Here is a 24,999-nt window from a genome sequence, read left to right as displayed (position 1 = left end):
CACAGTTCTGATCTCTGATAACAAGTGTGTCAGGAAGAAGCGAAGGCTCTCGGCAGAGGAAGGGCCTGGTGCTTTTCGCAATTCCTGCCCGACCAGGATTTTCAGCTCGTTGTGAGAAGCACTCAGGCTCTTAGCGCTTGTGTTTTGTTTTATCCATTATGTATTTGTCAGCTTCTTTGTGTGGGCATTCACCCCGAAAAGCGGCCCGAAGATATTTTAAGGAAGAAAACCATTCTCAGCAAGCTCATAAAACCTACCATTGCTTGAGGCAGTTTGGAGCCATGCCATTAAGTTTGGAGCATATATCTGCTCATCTCCTGCATAGAGTATGAATCTTCAGTGCAGGGCTGACCCAATACATTTTCTTTTTGCCTGAGGTGAAGGCCAAGAACGCCCTCATTCCATGTGCAGAAGTCAACTGGACTGACAGTTGAATGTTACTTCATTGTTGGTGACAGAAAAACATCCCCCCCCCCACCGTACCTAGAAAAGCAGACTGGTTTTGGAGGCACGAGGCAAGGCATGTGGCAGCTGCCTCACTCTGCCTAATAGCAGAGCTGGCCCCCACATAGGTGAAAATCTCGCTCTGTGTTCTTCAACTCCAAAGTCAGTTGTTTTCAGCAGCCTTAATCATAAGGTTTACTGTATTAAGAAAAATGTAGTTTTCCTTTTTCCAGGAACAAAATCATTGTTCCCATTGCTCTCTTGCGCCTCTGAGCTGCAAATTAGGCCATTTTCGAAGTTCAAATGCTTCCCCTTGGCACTTGAAGCTACTTTCTCTTACCTCATTACATAGCAACTTCCTGTCTGTCGTGTTCTCACCCCTACTCTGGATGTAACACGCAAACAGCAAGCTTGGCTCTGAATCAGAATGGCTTTTATTATCTCGGTGTAGCATTGCTCGATTTGTTTGCCCCAGAACGCGTTGTCTATCTTTCCATTATTCGCTAATGGCAATCTCCACTTTGAGGCCGGAAGGTTTCTCTGTTGTTTGTAGCGGAGGAAATGTCCAGTTGAACTTGGTTTTATGGTGTCCATTTAGGCTGTATTTGGGCATGTGTGCATTCACATGCATGCAGCATGTGTGTACAGTGAAACCTCGTGTTACGTACCGTCCTCCTTGTGAACGCGTTGGGTTACAAGCTCCTCTAACCCAGAAGTAGATGCTCCTGGTTGTGAACTTTGTCCTGGGACACGAGCGGAAGTCGTGCGGTGGCAACGGGAGGCGCCATTAGCGAAAGCGCGCCTCATGTTACGAGCGGTTTCAGCTTAAGAACGGACCTCCGGAACTACCGTATTTTTCAGCCCATAGGGCACACCGGCCCATAGGACGCACCGCTCATAACATGAGGCGCATAGGATGAAGTCGCGCAGCCCTCCCACGGCTTTTGGAGAGCTGCGCGAAGCCCGAAGCCTGGCTCTTCGCACAGCTCTCCCACGGCTTGCGGATAGCTTCCTGAAGCCTGGAGAGTGAGAGGGGTCGGTGCGCACCAACCCCTCTTGCTCTCCAGGCTTCAGCGAAAGCCTGCATTCGCCCCATAGGACGCACACACATTTCCCCTTCATTTTTGGAGGGGGGAAAGTGCGCCCTATAGGGCGAAAAATACAGTAATTAAGTTCGTAACCAGAGGTACCACTGTGCATAGATGTGCCCATGCCTTCCTGCAGACTTGGGAGAGAAAAGCTGGGTTTCAGTGGCAACTAAAATTAGGTGTCTGCCTGTGTCCATATCGGTTAGTGTTTGTTCTAAGACATAAGTTGTTCTTTGGTTCTGAAAGGGCTTGCAACTAATTCTGGCAAGAAGGCATTGATTGAAAGGCGCTCGTGCCGTGATGAAGGTCACCTGCCAGAAGGATCTTAAATAAAGCCTTAAGATGTACTACTTGAGTAAAAATCGGAAGCGGCTTTGATGGAGGATACAATTAGATGTGATTCATAAACGTTGGGAAGCCAGCGCAGATGTATTGGAATGGTGCCTAGCTTTCCCCCAGTGCAGAGAAATAATACCCTGGCTTCAAACCTGCCCCCTCCAATTTCTCCGCATCTATTCCTTGTCTTAGTTATGGCAATATTCCATGGTGTGTTAAGGAAATATTCTATCTAACCTACCAACAGTGCAGCTGTAATTTAATGTGAATTCCTGGTGCTGTTTTTAGCAACCCCTCTGATAACCGGAATGAGTATATTGGAGGTGGATCAGGGAAGCTTAGGTTTGAATCTCAGTTCAGCCGTCAAGTCCACGAGGGGATCTGGGACCAATTTGTCTGTCTCAACCTAACCTTCAAGGTGATCGTTGGCAGTAGGGGGCAACCCAGTGCTGCTTTGAGTTTTATGGAAGAGAAATGGGATACAGGTGTGGTTGATAAATAAGCAACCAGTCAGCAGGCAGGAGCCTGAGAGGAGGATATCATAACCATCTTCAAGTATCTTAAGGGCTGTCACATGGAAGATATAGCAAGCTTGTTTTCTCCTGCTCTGGAGGGAAGGACCTGAATAGATGGATTCAAGTTGCAGGAGAGGAGATTCTGAGCAAGCATCAGGAAGAGCTTTCTGATGGTGGGAGCTGTTTGACATGGAGCAGACTCACTTAGAAGGTGTGGACTCTCCTTCATTGGAGGTCTTCAAGCAGAGACCTGTCATGGATGCTTTAGTTGAGATTCCTGTGTTGCAGTGGGTTGGCCTAGATGACCCTCAGGGTCCCTTCCAACTCTACAATTCTAGGATTCTGTGCATATTAAGTTGTGCTGAACTGAGGTAAGGCATGTGAACTCGATTTGAAGAAGAAAAAGAAGAGGAGGAGGAGTTTGGATTTGATATCCCGCTTTATCACTACCTGAAGGAGTCTCAAAGCGGCTAACATTCTCCTTTCCCTTCCTCCCCCACAACAAACACTCTGTGAGGTGAGTGGGGCTGAGAGACTTCAGAGAAGTGTGACTGGCCCAAGGTCACCCAGCAGCTGCATGTGGAGGAGCAGAGACGCGAACCCGGTTCCCCAGATTACGAGACTACCGCTCTTAACCACTACACCACACTGGCTCTCTTGAGTAACTATCGTGGCATTGTTCTTCCTGCTTGATTGCAATACAGTGGTACTTCGGGATGCGAACGGGATCCGTTCTGGAGCCCAGTTCGCATCCTGAACAGAACATAAGACGCGTCTGCACATGCGCGGGTCACGTTTCGCCGCTTCCGCGCATGCGTCATTTTGACCGTCTGCGCATACGCAAGCAGCGAAACCCGGAAGTAACGCGCTCTGTTACTTCCCGGTCGCCGCAGAGCGCGACCCAAAAATACTTATCCTGAAGCATATTTATCCCGAGGTATGACTGTAAGATGGTTTTGTGCCATGACCAGGTGTTGCAAGAAAAGTGATGGCACCCTGTGGTGTCATTGGGAAAGATGGCACTTTGTACCTTGCTGATTGCAGGAGACGGTGATTTCTCTGCACCAACCTTGGATATTATTAATGGAATCCATTTGCATGTTCAAGTGGGAATCGCACATGGACCTTCCCACATTGATGAGGGCGGCCCATCCTGTTTTTGCCGCCTGAGGTGAAACGAGAAGGTACCACCCTGTTTGCGTGCCACCCACCCTAGCCTTGCCACTATAGTTACTCAAACGAGTTCACACGCCTTACCTCAGCTCAGCACAACTTAATATTTTACTAGCGCCTCAGTAAGGCTGTGTGAGGACTTTGTGAAATTTCACAGGATTCTCGCCGAGGTCTTGCCAGAACCTGGAAGCCGCTGTAGCTGCGTCTCCTCCTGCAGGGACGGCCCTTGGATTCTGCCGCCTGAGGCAGTTTCCTCAGTCTGCCTCATGGGTGGGCCAGTCCTGCACATTGGCAACAACCAGATTAATAGTGGGTGCTATTCCCAAATGTTCACAGATTTCTTGGGGTGTTCATATTAACCAGGCCCCTAATTCCTCGCCTCAGATGTGGAAGGTGAACTTAACTTCACAAGTAACCTCCTACTTAGCGCTGATATTCGTTGAATGCTCAGTGGCCCAAAATCATAACCTGGAGGCAAAAGTTCAAAGCATTTTTGCAAGCAGGCTCACAAACCGATTTAAACCCAAAGAAAAAAACCCTGACCTTTCATGGGTTGTTATTCTTTCAGCTTCAGTGCCCAAATGGATCATGAACTGAGCATCGTGCAACGGGTCTGGCTCTGCCTTGTGCCTGTAGTTAGGAGCTGGGTGAGAGACTCTGTCTTGAGCAAGATGAGTAGGAAAAGGAGTCTTGTTTACAGCAACAGTTGCTTAGATGGAAACCCCAGGGCAGGGATTAATGGCAGAAAACCTTCGGCCGTTTCCCAGAGTGCCGCTTATCAACATTCCCCGAGTAACGCAAAGTCGGGGCGGGAGGTTGTTCAGAAGGTGCTTTGAGTAATGTCTGCATGTGTCTGCGCTCATAACTTTTTGACTGTCAGCCGTACAAATGTGCATTTAAATAACTTCCTTTCCTCCAATGGGAAAAGCTGGAACGAGCGATGGCCAGGTGTTTGCGCAGCGGTGCCAAAGCGCAGGGAACAAATCAACTCTGTCAACTCTTTGTGGAAGATTTCAGCGATGGACCCATAAGTGCCTTAATATTTTTTTCGTGGCAATTGGTACACCACACTCCTCGGTGTCTTGTGAAATGAGCATCCAAATACTTTTTGTGTCAAAACTGCCTGTAGAGTTTAGAAAGCCATGTCAGCTTCTTCCTCGGTCATTGGTGCAAGTGTCTTCCTCCTGATTTTCTGCAGAAGTCCAGACTAGATTGGAAGAATAGAGGCCTTTATTGGCATTAGAGGATTAGCAGGCATGTTCCAAAAAAAGTCTGAAGCTTTCACAGTCTTGAGAAATGAGACTTCAGAAAGCTAACACAAATTTATCGTTTCCTTTTCTTGCCACATTTTCTGTGTTTGTGTTACTCGCATGCAATGAATCTCGCGTGATTTAACAGCCGTACGATCAAAACGGTTTTTAGCACTTAGAGAAAAATTGCTGTGCCAAACACAAAGCGGTCTGTTTCTCAATCCGCTTTTTGGGGGGCATTGCTCACCTTTTGCTTTACGTTAAAGATGCAAATGGAAAACCAGAAATGACACAGCACTTTTGCAACGTCAGAATAGTCAGGGTGCAAGACCACCACATGGAACAAGTGTCTGCTCTCAGATGCTTTGTATCAGACTCTTGAACACTGAGGTAGGGGAAGTAACTCTGAAATGAATCTTAAATTGCTTTAAATTCAAATTGCTTCTGGTGCTTTGATTCCTGAAAAGAGATGGGGCTATTGTGCAAGGTATTCGGTTACACAATTTTACGAACAGGTAGCATGCTCTCTCAGCAAGGGCAGCATGCAAATTTAATTAATTAAGAATAGCTCAGAATCTTTACAGCCTCAGAAACACAGTAATATAAGTAACACTATCTCAATATTGCAGGTGGAGGGTGGGGAACTGGAATTGAAAAGCACTGGCTAGCCTAAGGCTCCCATATGTGTTCAGACTGAGGTGAGACTTGAACTGGGGACTTTATCTGGCTCGCACTCGGAGCCACTATGCTCTACCAGCTGTGAGCAAGGAGTCTCCAGTTTTAAATCTCGGCTTTTCCTGAAGACTCACTGGGGGACTGGAGGAGAGCCGCTGTTTCCCCCCCACGCTCCTCTCCCATCTGCGGCACAGACTGCATAATACTCGGGGGCTGTATAAATGCTAAGTAGCATTATATTCGCATCGCAACCAATTTTCCGTAAACTGCCAACAGGAAAATGGCAAAGGGAGGGGGGCTGGGAAACCCAATTTGTTTCCCGGTTTGTTTTCCTCAAGCTGCCCGTGGGGCTTCTTTCTTGGCTGATTTTTCTTCTTCCTCCCGCAGCTCTGGACGTGGCTGGAAGAGCTGCAGAAGGAACTGCTGGACGATGTCTACGCGGAGTCGGTGGAGGCTGTGCAGGAGCTGATCAAAAGGTTTGGGCAGCAGCAGCAGACCACGCTTCAGGTGACGGTGAACGTCATCAAGGAAGGCGAGGATCTAATACAGCAGCTGAGGTAAGAGGTTGCCTTCCCTGGAAAGAGCAGCCCTGCGTTGTGTTCTGTGCCGTTCCTTCTGTAACACGCAACCGAATGCCTTTCGTCTGCTTCAGCTTGTGGCCCAGCCGCGTCCCTATCTGGACAGAGATAGCCTAACTACTGTTGTCTATGCTCTGGTAACCTCAACATTGATCCAGAGCAGACTCCAGCATATACCGTATTTTTCGCACTATAGGACGCACCAGACCCCAAGACGCACCTAGTTTTTGGAGGAGGAAAACAAGAAAAAAAATATTCTGAATCTCAGAAGCCAGAACAGCAAGAGGGATCGCTGCGCAGTGAAAGCAGCAATCCCTCTTGCTGTTCTGGCTTCTGGGATAACTGCGCAGCCTGCATTCGCTCCATAAGACACACACACATTTCCCCTTACTTTTTAGGAGGGACAAAGTGAGTCTTATAGAGCAAAAAATACGGTAGTTAGCAGAGTAAAACCTTAAACACACCACAGGATTCCCAGAAGCAATTAAAATTTCATCCAGCAGAGCTTTACTGCTACTGAAGGCAGATGAGCATAATGGTCACAAATCCATCACATTCAGGATTGGCACTGTCCATAAGAAATCCAGTTGCAGCAGACTTAACTTAAACTTGCAATAACATAATAAGTCTACAACCTAAACACTAAGCATGCTATATACAGGACACCACACCAGAAGGAAAGAGAGACAGAAAGAGAAAGTGAAACCCAGGCTCCTTCTGGTCTTACTTTTTATAGTTAGCATGACCTTGACAGAAAGAGATAAGAGAACCAGTTTAAGCCAGCTGTACTCCGCTTCTCTGAAGGAATTACCCAAACATCATGCACCTTCTGCTTGTTTCTTTCACACAGAGAAGCTTCCAGAACCCTCTTGAATTACAGTGGTACCTCGTCTAGCATCCGCTTCATCGAGCGCCTGTTCTGTCGAACGTCCGTGGCAAACCCGGAAGTACCTGGGTTACTTCTGGGTTCGCCGCATGCGCAGAAGCGCAAACCGCTCCGCCTGTGTGCACAGACGCGGTGCTTTGTCCAGTGTCCTTTTCGGCCAGCGACTGGGGCTCTGGAACGGATCCCGGTCGCAAAATGAGCTACTACTGTAATTAGAATAGGAAAGATCTCTACACGTCTGATCAATACAGTGGTACCTCCGGTTACAAACGGGATCCGTTCCAGAGGCCCAGCTGTATCCCGAAAACTTCGTAACCGGAGGATCCCTTCTGCACATGTGCGTGGCGCGACTGAGCACTTCTGCATATGCGTGCATGGCGAAACCCGGAAGTATACACTTCCGGGTTTGCTACGGCCATAACCCAAAGATTCTGTAACCTGGAAGTTACACAACATGAGGTACCACTGTACTTTCTGAACTAAGAAATGCAAATTGACAGACCCTGTGCCCACCCTGCCTTTAGGGACAGACTTTCAAATTTCAACGTCACCCTGTGAGAGCCTAAAATTTTGTACCCCAACCCACCTCCCTCCTTCCGTTCTGCTCAATTCATTACGTCATAGTTGTGGCACTGAAAAATCCTGTGAGTGTGCTGAAGAATCCTGTGCTAGACACCCAAGCTCTGATTCCCCAGCCCTTGAGGAGATGTGGAAAGGATTTCCTGAGGGAAGAGAGTTTGAAAACCAGTGACAAGGGCTGGCTCTTCCCCTTCGACTCTCGCAGGACAAGAAGGGCAGTGGAGACTACTGTTCACGTACACGTTTCCTTTCAGGACCTGTTTTCCTACTTACAAGTTTTTCTCCCCCCTTTTTAATAGGGATTCTGCCATCTCAAGTAACAAGACCCCCCACAACAGCTCCATCAATCACATAGAGACGGTCCTTCAGCAGCTGGATGAGGCCCAGTCACAGATGGAGGAGCTGTTTCAGGAGCGCAAAATAAAACTGGAGCTCTTCTTACAGCTGCGGATATTTGAGAGAGACGCCATTGATGTGAGCCTTCAATTTCCACAGAAATGTTGTGGTTTTTTTTTCTCCTTTCTCGCCTGAAGGGTGGGCTGGGTTTAAAATGGGGTTTTTCACTAGAAGAGCAAAAATATGAAGCTGTTGGTTGTTTCCTCTGATTGATTTGGTTTCCTTTAACCCCCCACAGAAAGAGACATGACTGGGTACTTAAGGATTGTAATCTCAGTGCTAATGCAGACAGTTATAGCCCTGGGAAAGTTCAATCTATTTTGCTGTCAAGGAGTCTGAATTTACAGCCATCCCCTACCTGTTTTTCAGGAATGTGGTGTGAATGAATGAATATATCTGTTGAGACCAGAGAGAGAGAAAAAAAATATAAGTACTCCTTACAGGTTGCTTTGTTAGTTATCTGTTCCTTTCTCCTTTGTTCATCATTCCCTTAAGTATCAATATATTTATGTCTGCTTAAATGCTTCTGATGCTCCATATGTTTTAGTTTTGGAAAGCTCCACAGACATTGGCAGTTCTTCATTATATCGTTTTAAATTGCAAGCACAAAACCTTTAATGCCATGCGTTGTGCAGCACCCAATTTTAAACTGGTTTTAGTTCAGTCCCTCTTTCACAATCCATGTTCAGAAACTGTGACTTACATAGATTAGAGGAATCTTTATTTGCATCAGCCACTAGCCATAGCAATAAAACAAAACAAAATGTGCTACTGAAAATAGAGGTAAAAACTTAACAATAGAAAATACATTTTGAGGGTTTACATCAATAATCAGATAATAGGTATCTGAAGAAGTGTGCATGCACACGAAAGCTCATACCAAGAACTAACTTAGTTGGTCTTTAAGGTGCTACTGGAAGGATTTTTTTTGTTTCAGATAATAGGACTTATTCTAATTGCCCCTGCTAAAAACCTCTGAGCAGATGATCCCCAACCACATACTCAATGCTTCCCATTAAATCCATTTTAAAACTTCAGCTGAGGCGAGTGTGAAGTCTTTCTTCCTCCATCCGATATCAGTGTTGCCCACCAATTCTGCCTCTGTTCTTCTGTTCGTATCCCTTGATTTGTGTTCCAGCCAGCTGTTGAACATACAAATGGATGCCTCTGTCCTCCTTCAAACATTGACCGCAAACTAAAGACTTCTCCCTATGAGTTTATGAACAGCCGCTTTGAGATAGATGGCTTATATAGATTTCAGGTCTGGTTTTCATTTGTCAGCCCTTGTCCTTTAAACTATCCAATCTGGGTGCTCCGTGGAACTTGTCTTTCCCTCGGAAGTGAAGTTCAAAATGTCTCTTACAATCTTTTAGTGCCAGCAGTCTGATTCCAGTTCAAGGAGATGCCACCTTTTAAAATACAGTTTCTCCTGTCCCAAAATGCTACCCAAGTCTAAAAGCTTCTCGTTGATCCATCAACCCCATTCACAACATTGAGACCTTAGTCTTGTTAACTAGACCTGCACATGAAACAAGAACCTCCCATCTAATAATCTTGGTCTGATATCTAGGCTTCTTTGACTACAATTCCCATTGTCTTTGGCATACCACATACCATGGCTACCAACTCCTGCCAAACGTGCTTGGAAAAGGACAACGGCTTGTTATTATTAGTGACTTCCTACATCTCACGATGACGGTCTCCTGTTCTCAAGGCATTCATTGTCCACAATGTTTGCATCTCTCCAGTGTACCTGAGATTCTCATGTGGGTTACTTAGTTCTCTTGATCCCCAGGTGTTACAAAAAGCAAACTTGTTCTTGGAGAGTAGACTGCTTTGTTATTTTTTAAACCAAGTGATTGATCCTTTGATGCCTTTTGAGTTCCACTGGGTAGTCACAGCCTTTGTTGTTTTTACTCATGTGCTCAGTGTTTTCTTCTTCTTCAACTTCTCCCGCTTTAGATCATTTCAGACCTTGAGTCCTGGAACGACGAGCTCTCGCAGCAGATGAACGATTTTGACACGGAGGATCTCACCATCGCTGAGCAGCGGCTCCAGCACCATGCGGACAAAGCTTTGACCATGAATAACCTGACCTTTGATGTCATCCACCAAGGGCAGGATCTCCTGCAGTACGTCAATGAAGTGCAGGCTTCTGGTAAGATGCATGCGTCCCACCTTAACCAGGTTAATGGATTTATAGAGATTATCTAAGCTGATTTAGGGCACCTAGGGCTCCACTGACACTTGAACTGAAAGAATCTCTGAGAATTAGGACGCATCAGGTGCTGCACATTAGAGGAGAAAACATACCTATTATTTCCTTTTATTAAAATACATTTCATTATGGATTAACACATATTCTATTTTTAAATATAGACAGACATGGTCAGGGCTTTTCTGCTGAACGGTTTCGGCTGCTAAGCTCTGCCCTGAATTGGTTCCTGGCGAAAACGTTAATGTAATCTTGAAACTGTAAGCACAGAGGATATGATCCATTGTAAGGGGGTAAAGGGGACCCCTGACCATTAGGTCGAGTCATGACCAACTCTGGGGTTGCGGCACTCATCTCACTCTGTAGGTCGAGGGAGCCGGCGTTTGTCTGCAGACAGCTTCCGGGTCATGTGGCCAGCATGACTAGGCTGCTTCTGGTGAACCAGAGCAGCGCACGGAAACGCCGTTTACCTTCCCGCCAGAGTGGTACCTATTTATCTACTTGCACTTTGACGTGCTTTCGAACTGCTAGGTTTGCAGGAGCAGGGACCGAGCAACAGGAGCTCACCCTGTCACGGGGATTCGAACCGCCGACCTTCATGATCAGCAAGTCCTAGGCTCTGTGCTTTAACCCACAGTGCCACCGATGTCCCCATGAACCATTGTACCCTTTGCTGAATCCAATAGCTTAAGCACACCCTGCTGCTGCTTTTTAAAGGACCTTGTATGTTTTAACAAATGCCTTTTGAATGTATCCCATTTCCCTTAAACCACCCCCCCCATCCAAAAGCAGTCTGCCATTTCTTCTTGTGGTTTGCTGTTGGCAAAAGAGAAGCCTACAGTAGTATATTTTTGCAGAGTTCTGAAAGGCAAGATTGACCTTAAGGAAAGAATCTCATGTCAGACAGTAATAAAATATTTTGGGCACTTAAGAGACCCTTTTCTCTCTGGTTTATTCTTGCATTCTTTTGCCTTCCTGCTGTTTTTGGTTTTGTGGTATCAGCTGGTTAGTCATAGGCACAAAGGACCAAAAACCAAGGCAAAAACCATGGGGAGTATTGCTTACAAGCACCAAGACCAGAAGTCAAGTCGTGTCTCTGTTTAAAATAATGGTGGTTAATAGCAAAACTGATGTATTTGAGTGCCTCCAACAGAAAAAGATTGAAATGATGCTCAATCTTTTGCTGTGTGATTTTTAATTGCACTTTTATATTTTCAGGGCTGTCCAGGACAGAATTAGCATGGGGGGGGGGGATCGGCAAAATGTCTGGATTTTTGAAATTTCCCCCAAAAAAGCTCAGCAACTTTTTGTGTCCGGAGTTTTACTTCTTGAAATATGGCAATTAAAATTAAAATCCTGAGGATCCATGTGGATCCGTGCTTTGTAACCACGTTTTAAGTGGGGAGGGAAGGAAAAGCACTCAAGGAACACGGAGCACGCGTGGAGCAAGCTCTGCTTCTCCCCCCCCCCCCCCTTAGCGAGCTGAAAAACTTTGCTGGAGGGACAGAGAGCCTGCTTGCTTTAAAGGAGCCTACCGGACAGGAGCCGCTTACACGAGTGTAAGCGGCTCCTGTCTGGTAGGCTCCTTTAAAGCAAGCATGTTCTGCTTCTCTCCCTCCCCCCCCCCCCCTTAGCGAGCTGAAAATCTTTTCTGCTATTTCCAGCAAAGCGGGAGGAGATACAGAGAGCCTGCTTGCTTTAAAGGAGCCAACCGGACAGGAGCCGCTTACACTCGTGTAAGCGGCTCCCCTCCCCTCTCGCTTTGCTCCTTTAAAGAAGCAGGCACTCTGTCCCTCTCTCCTCCCCATTCAGCGGCTCTTCTCCCGCTGGAAACCACGGAGGAGGGAAGCATTCGCTCCGCAACACGCACAGACATTTCCCCTTACTTTCTAGGAGGAAAAAAATGCGTGTAATGGAGCGAAAACTACGGTAGTGGGAAGTGCAAAAGAATGGGAAATGTTGTAATTGTAAAACTGAAAACTCAAGGAAGGGGGGAGGTATTGCTGTGTGATGCTGTGAAGGATCTTCAAATGGTACCTGTGTTTGCCGAGGTGACATTTGCGAATGGTGCTTGCAGGTGTCGAGCTGCTCTGCGACAGAGACGTAGACATGGCAACGCGGGTTCAAGACTTGCTGGAGTTCCTTCACGAAAAGCAGCAGGAGTTGGACCTGGCGGCCGAGCAGCATCGGAAGCACTTGGAGCAGTGCGTGCAGCTGCGCCACCTGCAGGCCGAAGTCAAGCAGGTACGACGAGGCAGTGCTGTGCTACGTGCCTGTCTGTTCGGTACACAACCTTCTTCATAAAACGGTCACGGGGATAGCGGTTGTACAAGCCTGCTTGAAGAAGCAGCAACCATGACACAACAGCAGTTCGTGTTAATCATTCCACTCTCAAAATCAAATACCTTTCTGGGTCTGCGTCCCTACCCTACAAGTACCAAAATACCTGTGTGTGGCGATGTTTTTTTGCTTAATTTTTTTTAGTCCAAAATTGGGTGGCATGCTGTACGCGGATGTTCAATGCGCAGCGGTTAAAAGCGAAGCTGCCTGAATCGCCAATCCCCCCCTCAAAAGCTCAGCAACTGTTTTGCGAACTCCCCCCCCCCCCAAAGCTCTTAATTTTTGGTTCAGAAAATAGGGGTCATCTTATACTTAGGGGCATCTTAAACACCGAAAAATACAGTACTTTTTATGTACAAAAACATGACACTGGACTCCATAAAAGATACAGGAGTGGTCTGTAGAAAGCTGCCCCCGGTCAAGTTCCATCAAAATGAATGGGAATTGTAGCATAGAAGATGATGAATTTTTTTTTTATACGGCCCTTCATCCAAGAATCACAGGGTGGTTTACTGCATGAAACCACAAAAACGGAACAGCATAATAACAAACAAAGCAATACCCCCAAAACAACAACAGCAATACGCAAATGGTTTAAAAGGCCATAGATTGTTTAAATAGCCGGAGGTTTAGGAGAAGCGAAGTGTTTTCACCTGGCGCCTAAAGAAACATAGAGACCTCTCGTTTCTATAACTGAGCTATGCTGTCAACCAGTGTGGCAGAATGAAACCAGAGGCAGCTGGCTAGCCACTTTTAGAAGCAGAAGCTGTGGCTTTCAACCAGTGTGCCGTGGCACCCTGGGGTGCCTTGAATGATGGTGGAGGGTGCCGCGAGCAGCACTGGCCTTTGTCCCCCTTTCCTTCCCTCCCTTCCTCTGATGCCCTCTCGCGTTTCTGCCTCCCAAAGGCTTGCATGGCTGTTTGTTGCAGCAGCCCTGACTACAGGCTCCGCAGGCAAATGGTGCCTCTGGGGCTGGCCAGTGGGTTCTGGTTGACAGGAGCTGAAGCAGCAAGCAATTGGGTGAGGGAGCCCAGCCAGTCAGTCTGCCAGCCCTCGCTGTTGGGAATGGACGGATAAGTGGGAGGCCGGGCAGGCAGGCTGGCCTTTCTTGTGCTTGATGTCTGAAAGGCCTGCCTGGGAGCTGAGTGCCCGGTACTGAAGGGGAGCCTTTCCGCCATGCAGGCCGCTGCCTCCCCAATCTTTGGCCAGTCTCTGTCGGGCCGCTAAGGGCGCATCCTCGTCCCAGGCCCTTGTGGGGCAGTGTGGGGGGGCACCTCTCTTTGGGGCAGACCAGGGTAGTGGCGGCTGCTGCCCAAAAGACACTCAAGGAGAGGGGAGATAAGAGGAGGCCGAGGGAAACCCCCCCCCCACAAGGGGAGGGTGTTTGGGAAAGGGAGATAGGCTGCCAGCTCTGCAGGCAAGGGGGGACATAACGGTCCCTGAGCCCCACAGGGCTGCCGCAGAAAGTATGTGGTTGGTCAAGGGAGCCGTGGCCTTGAAAAGGTTGGAAACCTCTGAGCTGAAGAATGACGACAGTGCAACGACTTTTAGCCGAAGGGATCCCACAGAGCTCTGCCTACGTTCTTAAACTTTACGTCGGAGCTGTTCTCAGCAGATTGCTTTGTATGCATCATGGCACCGAAATTGCCTTACTCTGCTGCTTAAATTGCTGCTCTTAATAACTGCTGGGATATCACTGGATCTTATCCTTCCTGCGAAGTCTTTTTGAGTGGTGGTGTTTTTAAAAGAAAAGTTTGTTGCTTATCAGCCAGCCGGCTTGAGCACTCAGGACATCTGAACATATATGCAACTGATGCATCTGGTAAATTTTGCCCCCGTTGTCAGAATTATTATTATTATTATTATTATTATTATTATTATTATTATTATTATTGGCATTTTGATTTTGCCTTCCAGCAGATGCGTTAGAGGCAGCTGACAAAAGCTAAAAGTCATCAGTATAAAATAAAAACCAAATGCCAAAAAGTGACAGCAACAGCAACCATTACTACCCTCCATGGGTGTAATCTGTAAGGAAATCCACTATAAACTTCAACATGGCCAGCATAGTTTCCATGTTTGCTCCTTCTCGAGAAACTTCCTTCACAGGGTCTCTGTTGGAAACTTAGATTAGGAGATTAGATGGAGGAAATTTAAAATAAACTAGTCAAGTGTTTCACATTTGCATTGTCTCATAGATATGTTCCATATGCATGTTGATTTAATCTCAGCCAATGTGCTAAAAGCTCTTAAGTTACTGTTTGCATTGTGAATTTAAACATATTAAGGAGTTGAGGCCAAAATAGTTCTATTTCCCCTCTTTTATCAATTTGCATGAAGACGGATTGGTGGAATTTACTCACAAAAGACCAGTGAATTAGAAAACGCCCAAACCAGATACATTGATCCCAATTCCATAGTCTTCCCAATGAAAAGGATTCCCGAATTGAGTTTCTTCTCCACAAGTCTTACGTTGTAAGCCCTTTGGGGGGCGGAAAGCTCTTTTTTATCTTTTGACATAAGTGACCTTGATGCAGAAATACACATTTCATTCTTAAGCCAGGAAGGAAGATGTCTTGCTGTTTTTCCTCTGAGATAGAAAAAGCTTTGCAGCTCGGCAGGTGTTCCGCCAGACAGAGAGAATCGCGTGTTTGCTGTTTGCTGTGTTGGCTTCCTGCGGCACTTGATCCACAGTTCCTTTAGCAAATGACCGCAACTTCCTGCCAGATTTGCTGCTGCTGGACTAGGGGACAGAAGGAGACTTTCTCAGTGGTTACGCCAAACTTTGGCTTCGCTAAAATGGCGGGTGGTACGAATAATCTGATGAGACATGCACTACTATTTTTAAAAAGTTTGCTGTACAAAGATGCAGGCGGTTGATAGTTGAACACTTTGTATTTCTGGCGTTACATTCTCTCTGTTCTTTGTAACCTTTAGAGCGTTTCCCTAACTTTACCCTTTAAGGCTCACGATTTTTGCAGGCGTAATTTCTTTTGAATTAGGTTTCTTCTGTGTAGTCAGGGTAAAAGAAGCCTTTCTCTGTAAAAATAATAATAATACGGTTTCAGTCTCCCTAGGAGGTTTTGCCAGACAGTCTATTTTTAATGTTAATCTTACTTTAATAAAGTACATATCTGCAGTTGGTATTTTATCTCTTACCAAAAAAAATAATGCAGCTACGTGTTGTGCTGCCACTAATAAGAATGTGGTGGCTTTGTTTTCCACCTAGTGCTGAGTTTATCCAAAGCATCCATTAACAGGACACAATGGGATTGATCTCCTTTGGTCCTTTTAATCTTCCTTTGCAGAGAAAAGGGCCCTGTACTTTTGCGACCGTTATTGTAAAATGGTGATCTCTGTAGCGCTTGGTCCATCATTGCGTAGGTGCATTGTGCTTTCAAGATCTAGTGCAGTTGCCACACTTACTAGCATGGAGTGATCAGGTGTGAACCAACTCACCCTGCTCCGCCAGTTCCCTTGCACATAGTCTCCCTCCTCTGCTAGGGCGCCCTGTGATATTGAAAAATTGTTAACCCTGGCCCACAATGCACCTTTTAGAATCCTGATTAAATTTCCATTCATAGCAATCAAATGTATGGTAAGCCAGGATTTGAGGAGGCGGGAGGAGGGATGGGAGTCCACAGCCCCAAGGCATAGTCCCAACCAGGAAGTATGCTGTTTCCTCTACGGAAAAGAACGGAAAGCCAAACTATGTTTGATAATAAGCTGGTGAAAGCCAAGCTTTGGAACGGCCTGATGTTGGCACCATCGTTAACACTGCAGCGTGAAACAAATTCCCCCATCTTTGAGTATTTCTCTTTAACAATAGGAACATTTTCAGATGTATTGCTCTAGACCAGGGTTTCACAAATTTGGGCCTCCAGCTGTTTTTGGACTATAACTCCCATCATTCCTAGGTAGCAGGACCGGTGGTCAGGGATGATGGGAATTGTAGTCCAAAACCAGCTGGAGAACCAAGTTTGGGAAACTGCTCTAGACGTAAAGAGAACGTTCTAAACCAGCGGTTCTCAAGCTTTATTCCCCCTCTGGGCCACGCTTTCAGAATAAGAATTTGCTTGCACCACACCGGATTTTATGTTGTTAAGAAGTACATTGGAAAACCAAAAGAAACAACTCCTAGCAGTGCCTACTTTATCATATGATCGCGGGACATCAAGAAAGTATAAAACAATGCAGGTACATAAGAACATGGATCATTCCCAAAATATAAAGATGTTGTTGTTGTTGTTTAGTCGTTTAATCGTGTCCGACTCTTCGTGACCCCATGGACCAGAGCACGCCAGGCACTCCTGTCTTCCACTGCCTCCCGCAGTTTGGTCAAACTCATGCTGGTAGCTTCGAGAACACTGTCCAACCAATATAAAGATAAATGAGTCTTATTCAGCACACTGTTGGAATGGTGCTTCTGGATCACGACTGGGATTGTCTTCAGTATCACCCATCCATATTCTGCAAATAAATAAATACATTGGTACCTCTGGTTATGTACTTAATTTGTTCTGGAGGTCCGTTCTTAACCTGAAACTGTTCTTAACCTGAGACACCACTTTAGCTAATGAGGCCTCCTGCCGCCGCCGCGTGATTTCTGTTCTCATCCGGAAGCAAAGTTCTTAACCTGAGGTACTATTTCTGGGTTAGCGGAGTCTGTAACCTGAAGCGTATGTACAGTGGTGCCCCACAAGACGAATGCCTCGCAAGACGAAAAACTCGCTAGACGAAAGGGTTTTCCGTTTTTTGAGTCGTTCCACAAGACGGATTTCCCTATGGGCTTGCTTCGCAAGATGAAACGTCTTGCGAGTTCTTGCGAGTTTGTTTCCTTTTTCTTAAAACCGCTAAGCCGTTAATAGCCGCTAAGCCGCTAATAGCCATGCTTCGCAAGACGAAAAAACCGCAAGACGAAGAGACTCGCGGAACGGATTAATTTCGTCTTCCGAGGCACCACTGTAACCTGAAACGTATGTAACCTGAAGCATATGTAACCCGAGGTACCACTGTACTCTGATACTATACTATACTATACTATACTATACTGTATTATACTATATGGAAATGTTGAAATGTTTGCTTTTTCTGGAATCTTCCTGCCGCCCCCTTTGAGAACCACTGTGCTAAGCTGTGCTCTCTCCTGCTGCATTTCAGGTATTGGGCTGGATCCGAAACGGAGAGTCCATGTTAAATGCCGGACTGATCACTGCCAGCTCGCTACAAGAGGCTGAGCAGCTGCAGCGCGAACACGAACAATTCCAGCATGCAATAGAGGTAAAAGTGTTTTGGGCTATTACTCTCAACTTTGCGGTCCAGCAGAGCGTGCAGAGATAACTTTCATTCTCTTTTTGCACATACACTAGAGCAGGCTTCCTCAGCCTCCGCCCTCCAGATGTTTTTCGTCTACAACTCCCATGATCCCTAGCTAGCAGGACCAGTGGTCAGGGATGATGGGAATTGTAGTCTCAAAACACCTGGAGGGCTGAGTTTGAGGAAGCCTGCACTAGAGGAACAACTCGGTTTATAATTTAAATTTGCTAGTTACTTTATGGATCGTGTGTCAGACTGATAGTGTTTAAATCTCTCAGTGCCTGTAGATAGCTTCAGACACAAAGTGGTCCTTGCCTGATTTTTCATAAGTCTGCCACTACCTATATTTTACACAAGAGGAGAGATGTTAGTCAAAAGCCATTTTGCCTGTTGATGTGTATCAGCCAGCAAAAAAACGACTAAGGTATTTGTCAACATGGCACAACGACCTGTGAAGGGTTCCTAAAGATGCGGAAATAGTATTTTGGCTCTTGCTTAGTGAAAGTCTTCATGCAGAATGTCCCAGATTCAGTCCAGACTCTTTTGTAAAATGCTAGAGAACCGCGGCCAGTCAAGATGGACACAATATTGAGCCTGATTGCTTGCTAGTCTGACTCTGCTTAAAGCAGCTTTCCCGCCTTCTTACAATAGCATCAGCCCTCAACAGGACAAAATAGAGATTAAAAACTTCGTTCATAAATTTGATTTCTGGTTACCTCTTGAGCAGCATTTGTGGCTATCACTGTGCATTTCACCGGCTGGAATTCATTGCTGAAGATTTATTAACCAAGAGATAGTTCATTTGCTATGGGGGCATCATCATTTTCCATTGCTAAATGCCACACACTACCATGAAGCAATAATGTGGAAAGCCCTCGTGCCACTGCTAACGTGCATCTTAATTTAATGTGCTTCTTTAGTTCAATGCGGCTGCCAGACTGGTGACTGGGAGCAGCTGCCAGGACCATATAACACTGGTTCTGAAAGATCTACATTGGCTCCCAGTACATTTCCAAGCCAAATTCAAAATGTTGGTGCTGACCTTGAACACCCATAAACACTTTCGGCCCCGTAAATCTGAAGGAGTGTCTCCACCACTGTCATTCAGCCCTGAGGTCCAGCTCTGAGGGCCTTTTGGGTGTTCCCTGACTGCAAGAAGTGAGGTTACAGGGAACAAGGCAGACGGCCTTCTCGTGGTGGCACCCGCCCTGTGGAACGCCCTCCCTTTACAATTTGTTGTGAGTTGCCCAGAATGCCTGGGGCAACCCAGTCAGATGTGTGGCATATTATTATTATTATTTTATTTTATTTTATTTTATTTATTTATTTATTTTCACCACTACTACTACTACTACATGACCAGAAACAACCAGGGTGCTTAAGTAACTTTTAAATCCTGTTCTAATCTTCACCTTACTTGGGATAGGTGGCTTGACTAAAATAGAGGCCCAAAGCATTGAAAACGACTGCTGCACGGTTTAACTTTTTTTTCTGGTAATACGTAGTGAGACATGAGTGCTTAAGATTGCTAAAAGTAAAATCCTTTGCTTTTATCCATTGGGAAGCTTTTTATTTTCAGAAATCCTTGGTGCTACAGTAACTGCCTTCTGTTCTACTGTCGTTCTGCGGAGTTTTCCGTTTTCCCTTTCTGTTGTTCACAGTTTGCAGTCTCTGTGTCCTCACTCTTGGCAGCTTTGGTAAATTTTCGGTATAACATTCCTTCCCTTTAGAATCTGCAGTGTAGATATTTGTCCTTTTAGGGGATAAATGCGTAGGAACTACTAACTGGGGGCTACCTTGGTAGAATGCGATAGAGCGGGCTATATACTGGTTATACTTAAGAATTCCAGAGCAAAGTTAGATTTTAAACCTGGAAATTCTGCTTTCCTCCAGCACACCATCTCTGCGTCTCCTTTTTATTTATGCATTTGTTTTCTAACGTTCATACCCCTCTTTTCTTCCATCAGAGCCCAGGGTTTTTTACGCGAGTTTCTGCTAAAAGCAGCAAATGTCTTAAGTCAAAAAGGGGCCCAGGAATCTGGGTGGCCACAGAGCACTTAATAATAACCTGTAGCAAAACAGTTCAGTATATTTATGCTCTGCTGCAGTTCTTAAACAAATATCTACTCTTCATTGCTGTAAAGAAGTACCTGGTTACTAATACCAGCCTATCTCTCAGGGCTGTGGTAAGGATACTGTGGAAGTATCTGATAACCACTTTGAACACTCAATAGGATTGAAGCTTGTTTGAAAAGTAATATTTAAAATTACATAATAGCAGTAATAAGGGATGCGGGTGGCGCTGTGGGTTAAACCACAGAGCCTAGGACTTGCCGACCAGAAGGTCGGCAGTTCGAATCCCCACGATGGGGTGAGCTCCCGTTGCTCGGTCCCTGCTCCTGCCAACCTAGCAGTTCGAAAGCACGTCAAAGTGCAAGTAGATAAATAGGTACCACTCCGGCTGAAAGGTAAACGGTGTTTCCGTGCGCTGTTCTGGTTTTCCAGAAGCGGCTTAGTCATGTTGGCCACATGACCCGGAAGCTGTACGCCGGCTCCCTCGGCCAATAAAGCGAGATGAGCGCCTCAACCCCAGAGGCAGCCACGACTGGATCTAATGGTCAGGGGTCCCTTTACCTTTAATAGCAGTAATAAAGCATTTTGGCAGCGCAGGTGGAGTACAGTTGTATGGGCTTCCCTCTACACATTCAACGAACCCATCACGTATGATTGGGAGAAGCATCGTAGCTGCAGGACCCCCCCCCCTTCAATGCATGCACATTATTGGGGTGTTTTCAGTCGGCCCACATCCCTCTCCAAGCAATCAGGAACACACCATCTTTGAAGAATTCCCGGTCTTGTTGAAAGGGGAACGCTTCTGCAAGCATAGGCATGCAGTCCTATAGCAGACAGGTGAAAAATGGCCACATGGCAGGGGGAAACCTGCTTCCCCTGCCCCACCCCCAACCCATGAGCGTTCCAGAAGACTTGGTAAAAGTGGGACAAACTTATTCCCCAAGGGTCCCACTTATAGGGTATAGAGAGGTCCCCTTTTTGCAAATAGTATAATTAGTATAATAGTATAATTCATATAACTTCGTATAATTTGGGCAGTTGCTCCAGGTGTGGTGCTCTGGTTATGGCATGTGAAGCTTTGCGAGCACATAAAAAGGCAACCAGTTACTCCCAGTCTCCCGAGGCTGCTTGAACTGGGATCCAGTATGCGGAGCAACAGGGGCCTGTTACCTAGTGCACTCTGCTTTCCCTACCTACCCAGTTTAAGGGTGTGCGAGCATTGCGTGCAGATATATTACTCTTCATTCGCGTGCCATGTAGTCCCCGTTACAACCTAGACCTGGAATCCTTAACTATAATCAGGTGAGAGTGCTCTGATTTCTGTCTCGTGGGGCTTGCTTTCTCGCGCTGCTGTATTGTTGCAGCTGTGTGTAGACTAGATGTAGATGACACAACAGGTGTGTGCTGAGAGCCTAGCTTTTAGGGGAGGTGGTGGGGTGGTGGGGCTGAAATATGAATGCTCTTATCAGCTTCTCAACCATTCCAGCAGTGGCTTTCCTTCCCCGTTAGAAGAAGCTACACAGAACCAATGGAAAGAGAAATACTTGTCTCCGTGTAGTTTCATCAGTCATAGGTGACCAGTCCCTGATTTTCCACCAACATTTCAGAGGTTGCCTTGCCATTCCTGGTGGGAAAACACCCCCTCTCCCCAGTGTGGTACCCCCCCCCCCCCAATGTGAAAAAAGCCTGCCATCTTGCAGAAAATTATCAGAGAGCTTCTGGAGCATCTTTTCTGCTTCCCTTGGGGTCCGCTACTTGCAAAGAGGAGATTCTGTTCTCCTGCCATGCCTCTGGCTCATTGCTTCTGCCAGCGGTGCTTTGGCTTGGCTAAGGAAGACTGACAGAAACCCTCAAAACAGGAAACACCCACCAAGGAGAGAGCCCTGTAACTGACCTCGTTTCAGAGATTATGGGATCTGTGGCGTTTTTTGCGTCACGACCTCCTAATTTCTCCTGCAAAGTTACCTTTCAGAAAGTGGCCGCTCTCCCACTGATCCTGAACTATTTCATTCTATCTGAACGCAAGAGACCGTTCCGGTGAAATGTTCTGGATTCCTGTGGGACAATGCTTGGAATTATTCGCAGGTATCATTCCATGGGGGGGGGGGCAATGCTTCACGATTCTATACACATAGCTCAAGGGACTCACATGAATTTTTATTGGTAAGAAATAACTCAGCCTCTATGTACACAGTGCTGTTTAGAGTAACATAAGCAATGGGGGTTGGGGGGAACATGGGTTGGTGCCCCAACAAGCTCACAGTTTAAACTACTACAGCAAGGGAAAAGGTGGGGTTGTAGCAAGTTTAACAAGGCATGCATGGTTCACATTCTTTTGTTCGGGATGAGGTAAAGTCCTGTGGTCTAAACCACTTATCCTCTTGGGCTTGCCAATTGGAAGATTGGCGGTTCGAATCCCTGTGATGGAGTGAGCTCTTGTTGCTCTGTCCCAGCTTCTGCCAACCTAGCAGTTCAAAAACACGCCAATACAAGTAGATAAGCAGGTACTGCTGTGGCGGGAAGGTAAACGGTGTTTCCGTGCGCTCTAGTTTCCATCACGGTGTTCTGTTGCACTAGAAGCGGTTTAGTCATGCTGGCCACATGACCCAGAAAGCTGTCTGTGGACCAATGCGGCTCCCTCGGCCTGAAAGCGAGATGAGCGCCGCAACTCCAGTTTCCTTTGACTGGACTTAACCGTCCAGGGGTCCTTTACCTTTATAGCTTTGAGAAGGATTTCTAAGGCACTTAACTGTTCTGGCTCATGGATGATTCTTTAGTAACACTTGTGGACAACACATACAACTGATGCCACATTTTCAGATACACCCACAAGGATAGCCCCCAAAGCCAGCACTTGGATACAGAATGCTGCATTGCTGGGTTTGACCCAAATTTGGCCAGAGTTAGGAGGAGGGAGAAAGAGGAAGGACATTTCGCTTGCAGTTGTCAGATTAATGAGCATTTAGCTAGTGTGCAATCGCCATTTAATTGACAAGAGGAGGGCGCGAACCCGTTTTGAAAACGTGCGGAATGCTTTTCACGAATTAAGTGTTGTGTTCCGTTTGTATTTGATCAGAAAACGCACCAGAGCGCATTGCAAGTGCAGCAGAAAGCCGAGGCCATGTTGCAGGCGAATCACTACGACATGGACATGATCCGGGACTGCGCGGAGAAAGTGGCCTCTCATTGGCAGCAGCTGATGCTCAAGATGGAAGATCGGCTCAAGCTGGTGAACGCCTCTGTGGCCTTTTACAAAACATCGGAGCAGGTAGAGGACAATGGCTCGCCGAGCCAACGGTGTGGCTGCTGGTAAATGGTCTCAAGGGCCGGTTTCACGACAGAATGGTTTTAAAGCCCAAATTCACTCAACTGGGGTTAATAAGGGAAACCAATTCCATTTTACAGACTTGGTTCATTTGCTTTTCTCTGTATGTTGCCATCCAGCATTACAGTCACAATACTTGAAAATGGAAACACGTTCCTAGGTGTAACTTGAAAGTGAGCATGATCTCTGTGTGTATATTTTTTGTATAAAACAAAACACACCATTTCCTGAATGGACTGGGTTTCAGGTACAGTGGTGCCTCGCAAGACGAAATTAATTCGTTCCGTGAGTTTTTTTGTCTAGCGAATTTTTCGTCTTGCGAAGCACGGTTTCCCATAGGAATGCATTGAAAATCAATTAATGCGTTCCTATGGTCAAAAAAAGTCCAAACAAAGCCAAATTTGGTACAACAAGAGTTTATTAAGTGCTCTTTAAAGTCACACATATTGTAAAGAGCATTTCAAAATTCAAACCCAGAAATTTTTTAAAAAAACAGCAGAGTGGCCCAATGGTCACAGAAAATCATAAAAATGCAGAAAAAAACCACACAAGCTTCCAGATTCTTGCAAGCCCCTCCCCAACTGTTCCCCCAGCCACCCAGCACACAGAAATTCAAACCCAGAATTTTTTTTTAAAAAAAACAGCAGAGTGGCCCAATGGTCACAAAAAATCATAAAAATGCAGGGGAAAAAACGCACGAGCTTCCAGATTCTTGCAAACCCCTCCCCAACACCAAGTCCTTGAATTCCAAACACCCCAACCCAAAATCCAAAGCCCCCCAAAAAAGTTTTAAAAGTTTAACTTACCAAATGGCTGCAAAAGAAGTTTTGGAAAAGCTTCAAAAATCAGCAAAGTCTTCAAAAACCTCAAAAAAGGCTACCACACCGCGTGCTATGAGTTGCTCCTCGAAGTCAAGTCACAACTGCACCTCTTCAAGCAATGCACCCTGGTTATTAATGGTTTTAAGAAAAAGGAAACAAACTTGCAAGACGTTTTTCTCTTGCGAAGCAAGCCCATAGGGAAATTCGTCTTGCGAAGCAGCTCGGAAAACAGAAAACCCTTTTGTCTAGTGAGTTTTTTGTCTTGCGAGGCATTCGTCTTGCGGGGCACCACTGTAGAGGGTGTATAAGTTCTAAAGCCTGCTTTCTAGAAGTTTCTCTACCACTCTCTCTTTAACCTTGGTAGTTTATTGATTCCAGTCTAAATTAATCTAAGGCCAAAACTAGACATTAGTGAAGGCGAGAGGGTCCTGTTGCTGCCCCTGGAAGCAGAATCCCCATGCCTTCTTCTTAGGCTTCTTAATTTTTCAAAGAGCGAGCCTTAAAAGTACCGTATTTTTTGCTCTATAAGACGAACCAGACCATAAGACGCACCTAGTTTTTGGAGGAGGAAAACAAGAAAAAAAGTATTCTGAATCTCAGAAGCCAGAGCAGCAAGAGGGATCACTGCACAGCGATCCCTCTTACTGTTCTGACTTCGGGGATAGCTGGGCACCCCGCATTCGCTCCTTAAGACGCACCCATTTCCCCTTACTTTTTAGGAGGGAAAATGTGAGTCTTATAGAGCAAAAAAATACGGTAATTGCAGCTCAGGAGCAATTAAGCCGTGCCAGTGCTAAAGATGGGCTTGCTCACATTACCAAGGGCTTACCAACAACTGCTTTGTTCATTTGGCTTTAGCAGAATGGACCTGTGGTATTGAAGTAACCTCTGTTTGCCAACCACAGGTGAGGGAAGCTGGGAGTAGTCAAGAGACGTAATGTTGACCCAGTGTTTGCATTGTGTGACTTCTGAGGAAGCTCGTCAAATCA

General features: G+C 46.1%; 1 protein-coding gene across 4 annotated transcripts in view; it reads left to right on the top strand.

The window, feature by feature from the left end:
* Positions 1-24,999, top strand: part of TRIO (trio Rho guanine nucleotide exchange factor) — a 270,608-nt gene that overhangs the window by 121,973 nt on the left and 123,636 nt on the right. For all 4 annotated transcript variants that reach the window (XM_028737945.2, XM_028737948.2, XM_028737949.2 and 1 more), the window contains exons 12-17: positions 5,869-6,038; positions 7,824-7,998; positions 9,883-10,078; positions 12,213-12,379; positions 17,636-17,755; positions 22,941-23,132. In XM_028737945.2, coding sequence (XP_028593778.2) covers positions 5,869-6,038; positions 7,824-7,998; positions 9,883-10,078; positions 12,213-12,379; positions 17,636-17,755; positions 22,941-23,132 — 1,020 coding nt within the window. The remainder of the gene's footprint in view (positions 1-5,868; positions 6,039-7,823; positions 7,999-9,882; positions 10,079-12,212; positions 12,380-17,635; positions 17,756-22,940; positions 23,133-24,999) is intronic.

This window comes from Podarcis muralis, chromosome 8 (genome assembly GCF_964188315.1).
Source record: "Podarcis muralis chromosome 8, rPodMur119.hap1.1, whole genome shotgun sequence".
In the NCBI taxonomy this organism is placed as follows: Eukaryota; Metazoa; Chordata; class Lepidosauria; order Squamata; family Lacertidae; genus Podarcis; species Podarcis muralis.
The sequence above is the reverse complement of the archived record's forward strand: the minus strand, read 5'-3'. Positions and strand labels throughout refer to the sequence as shown.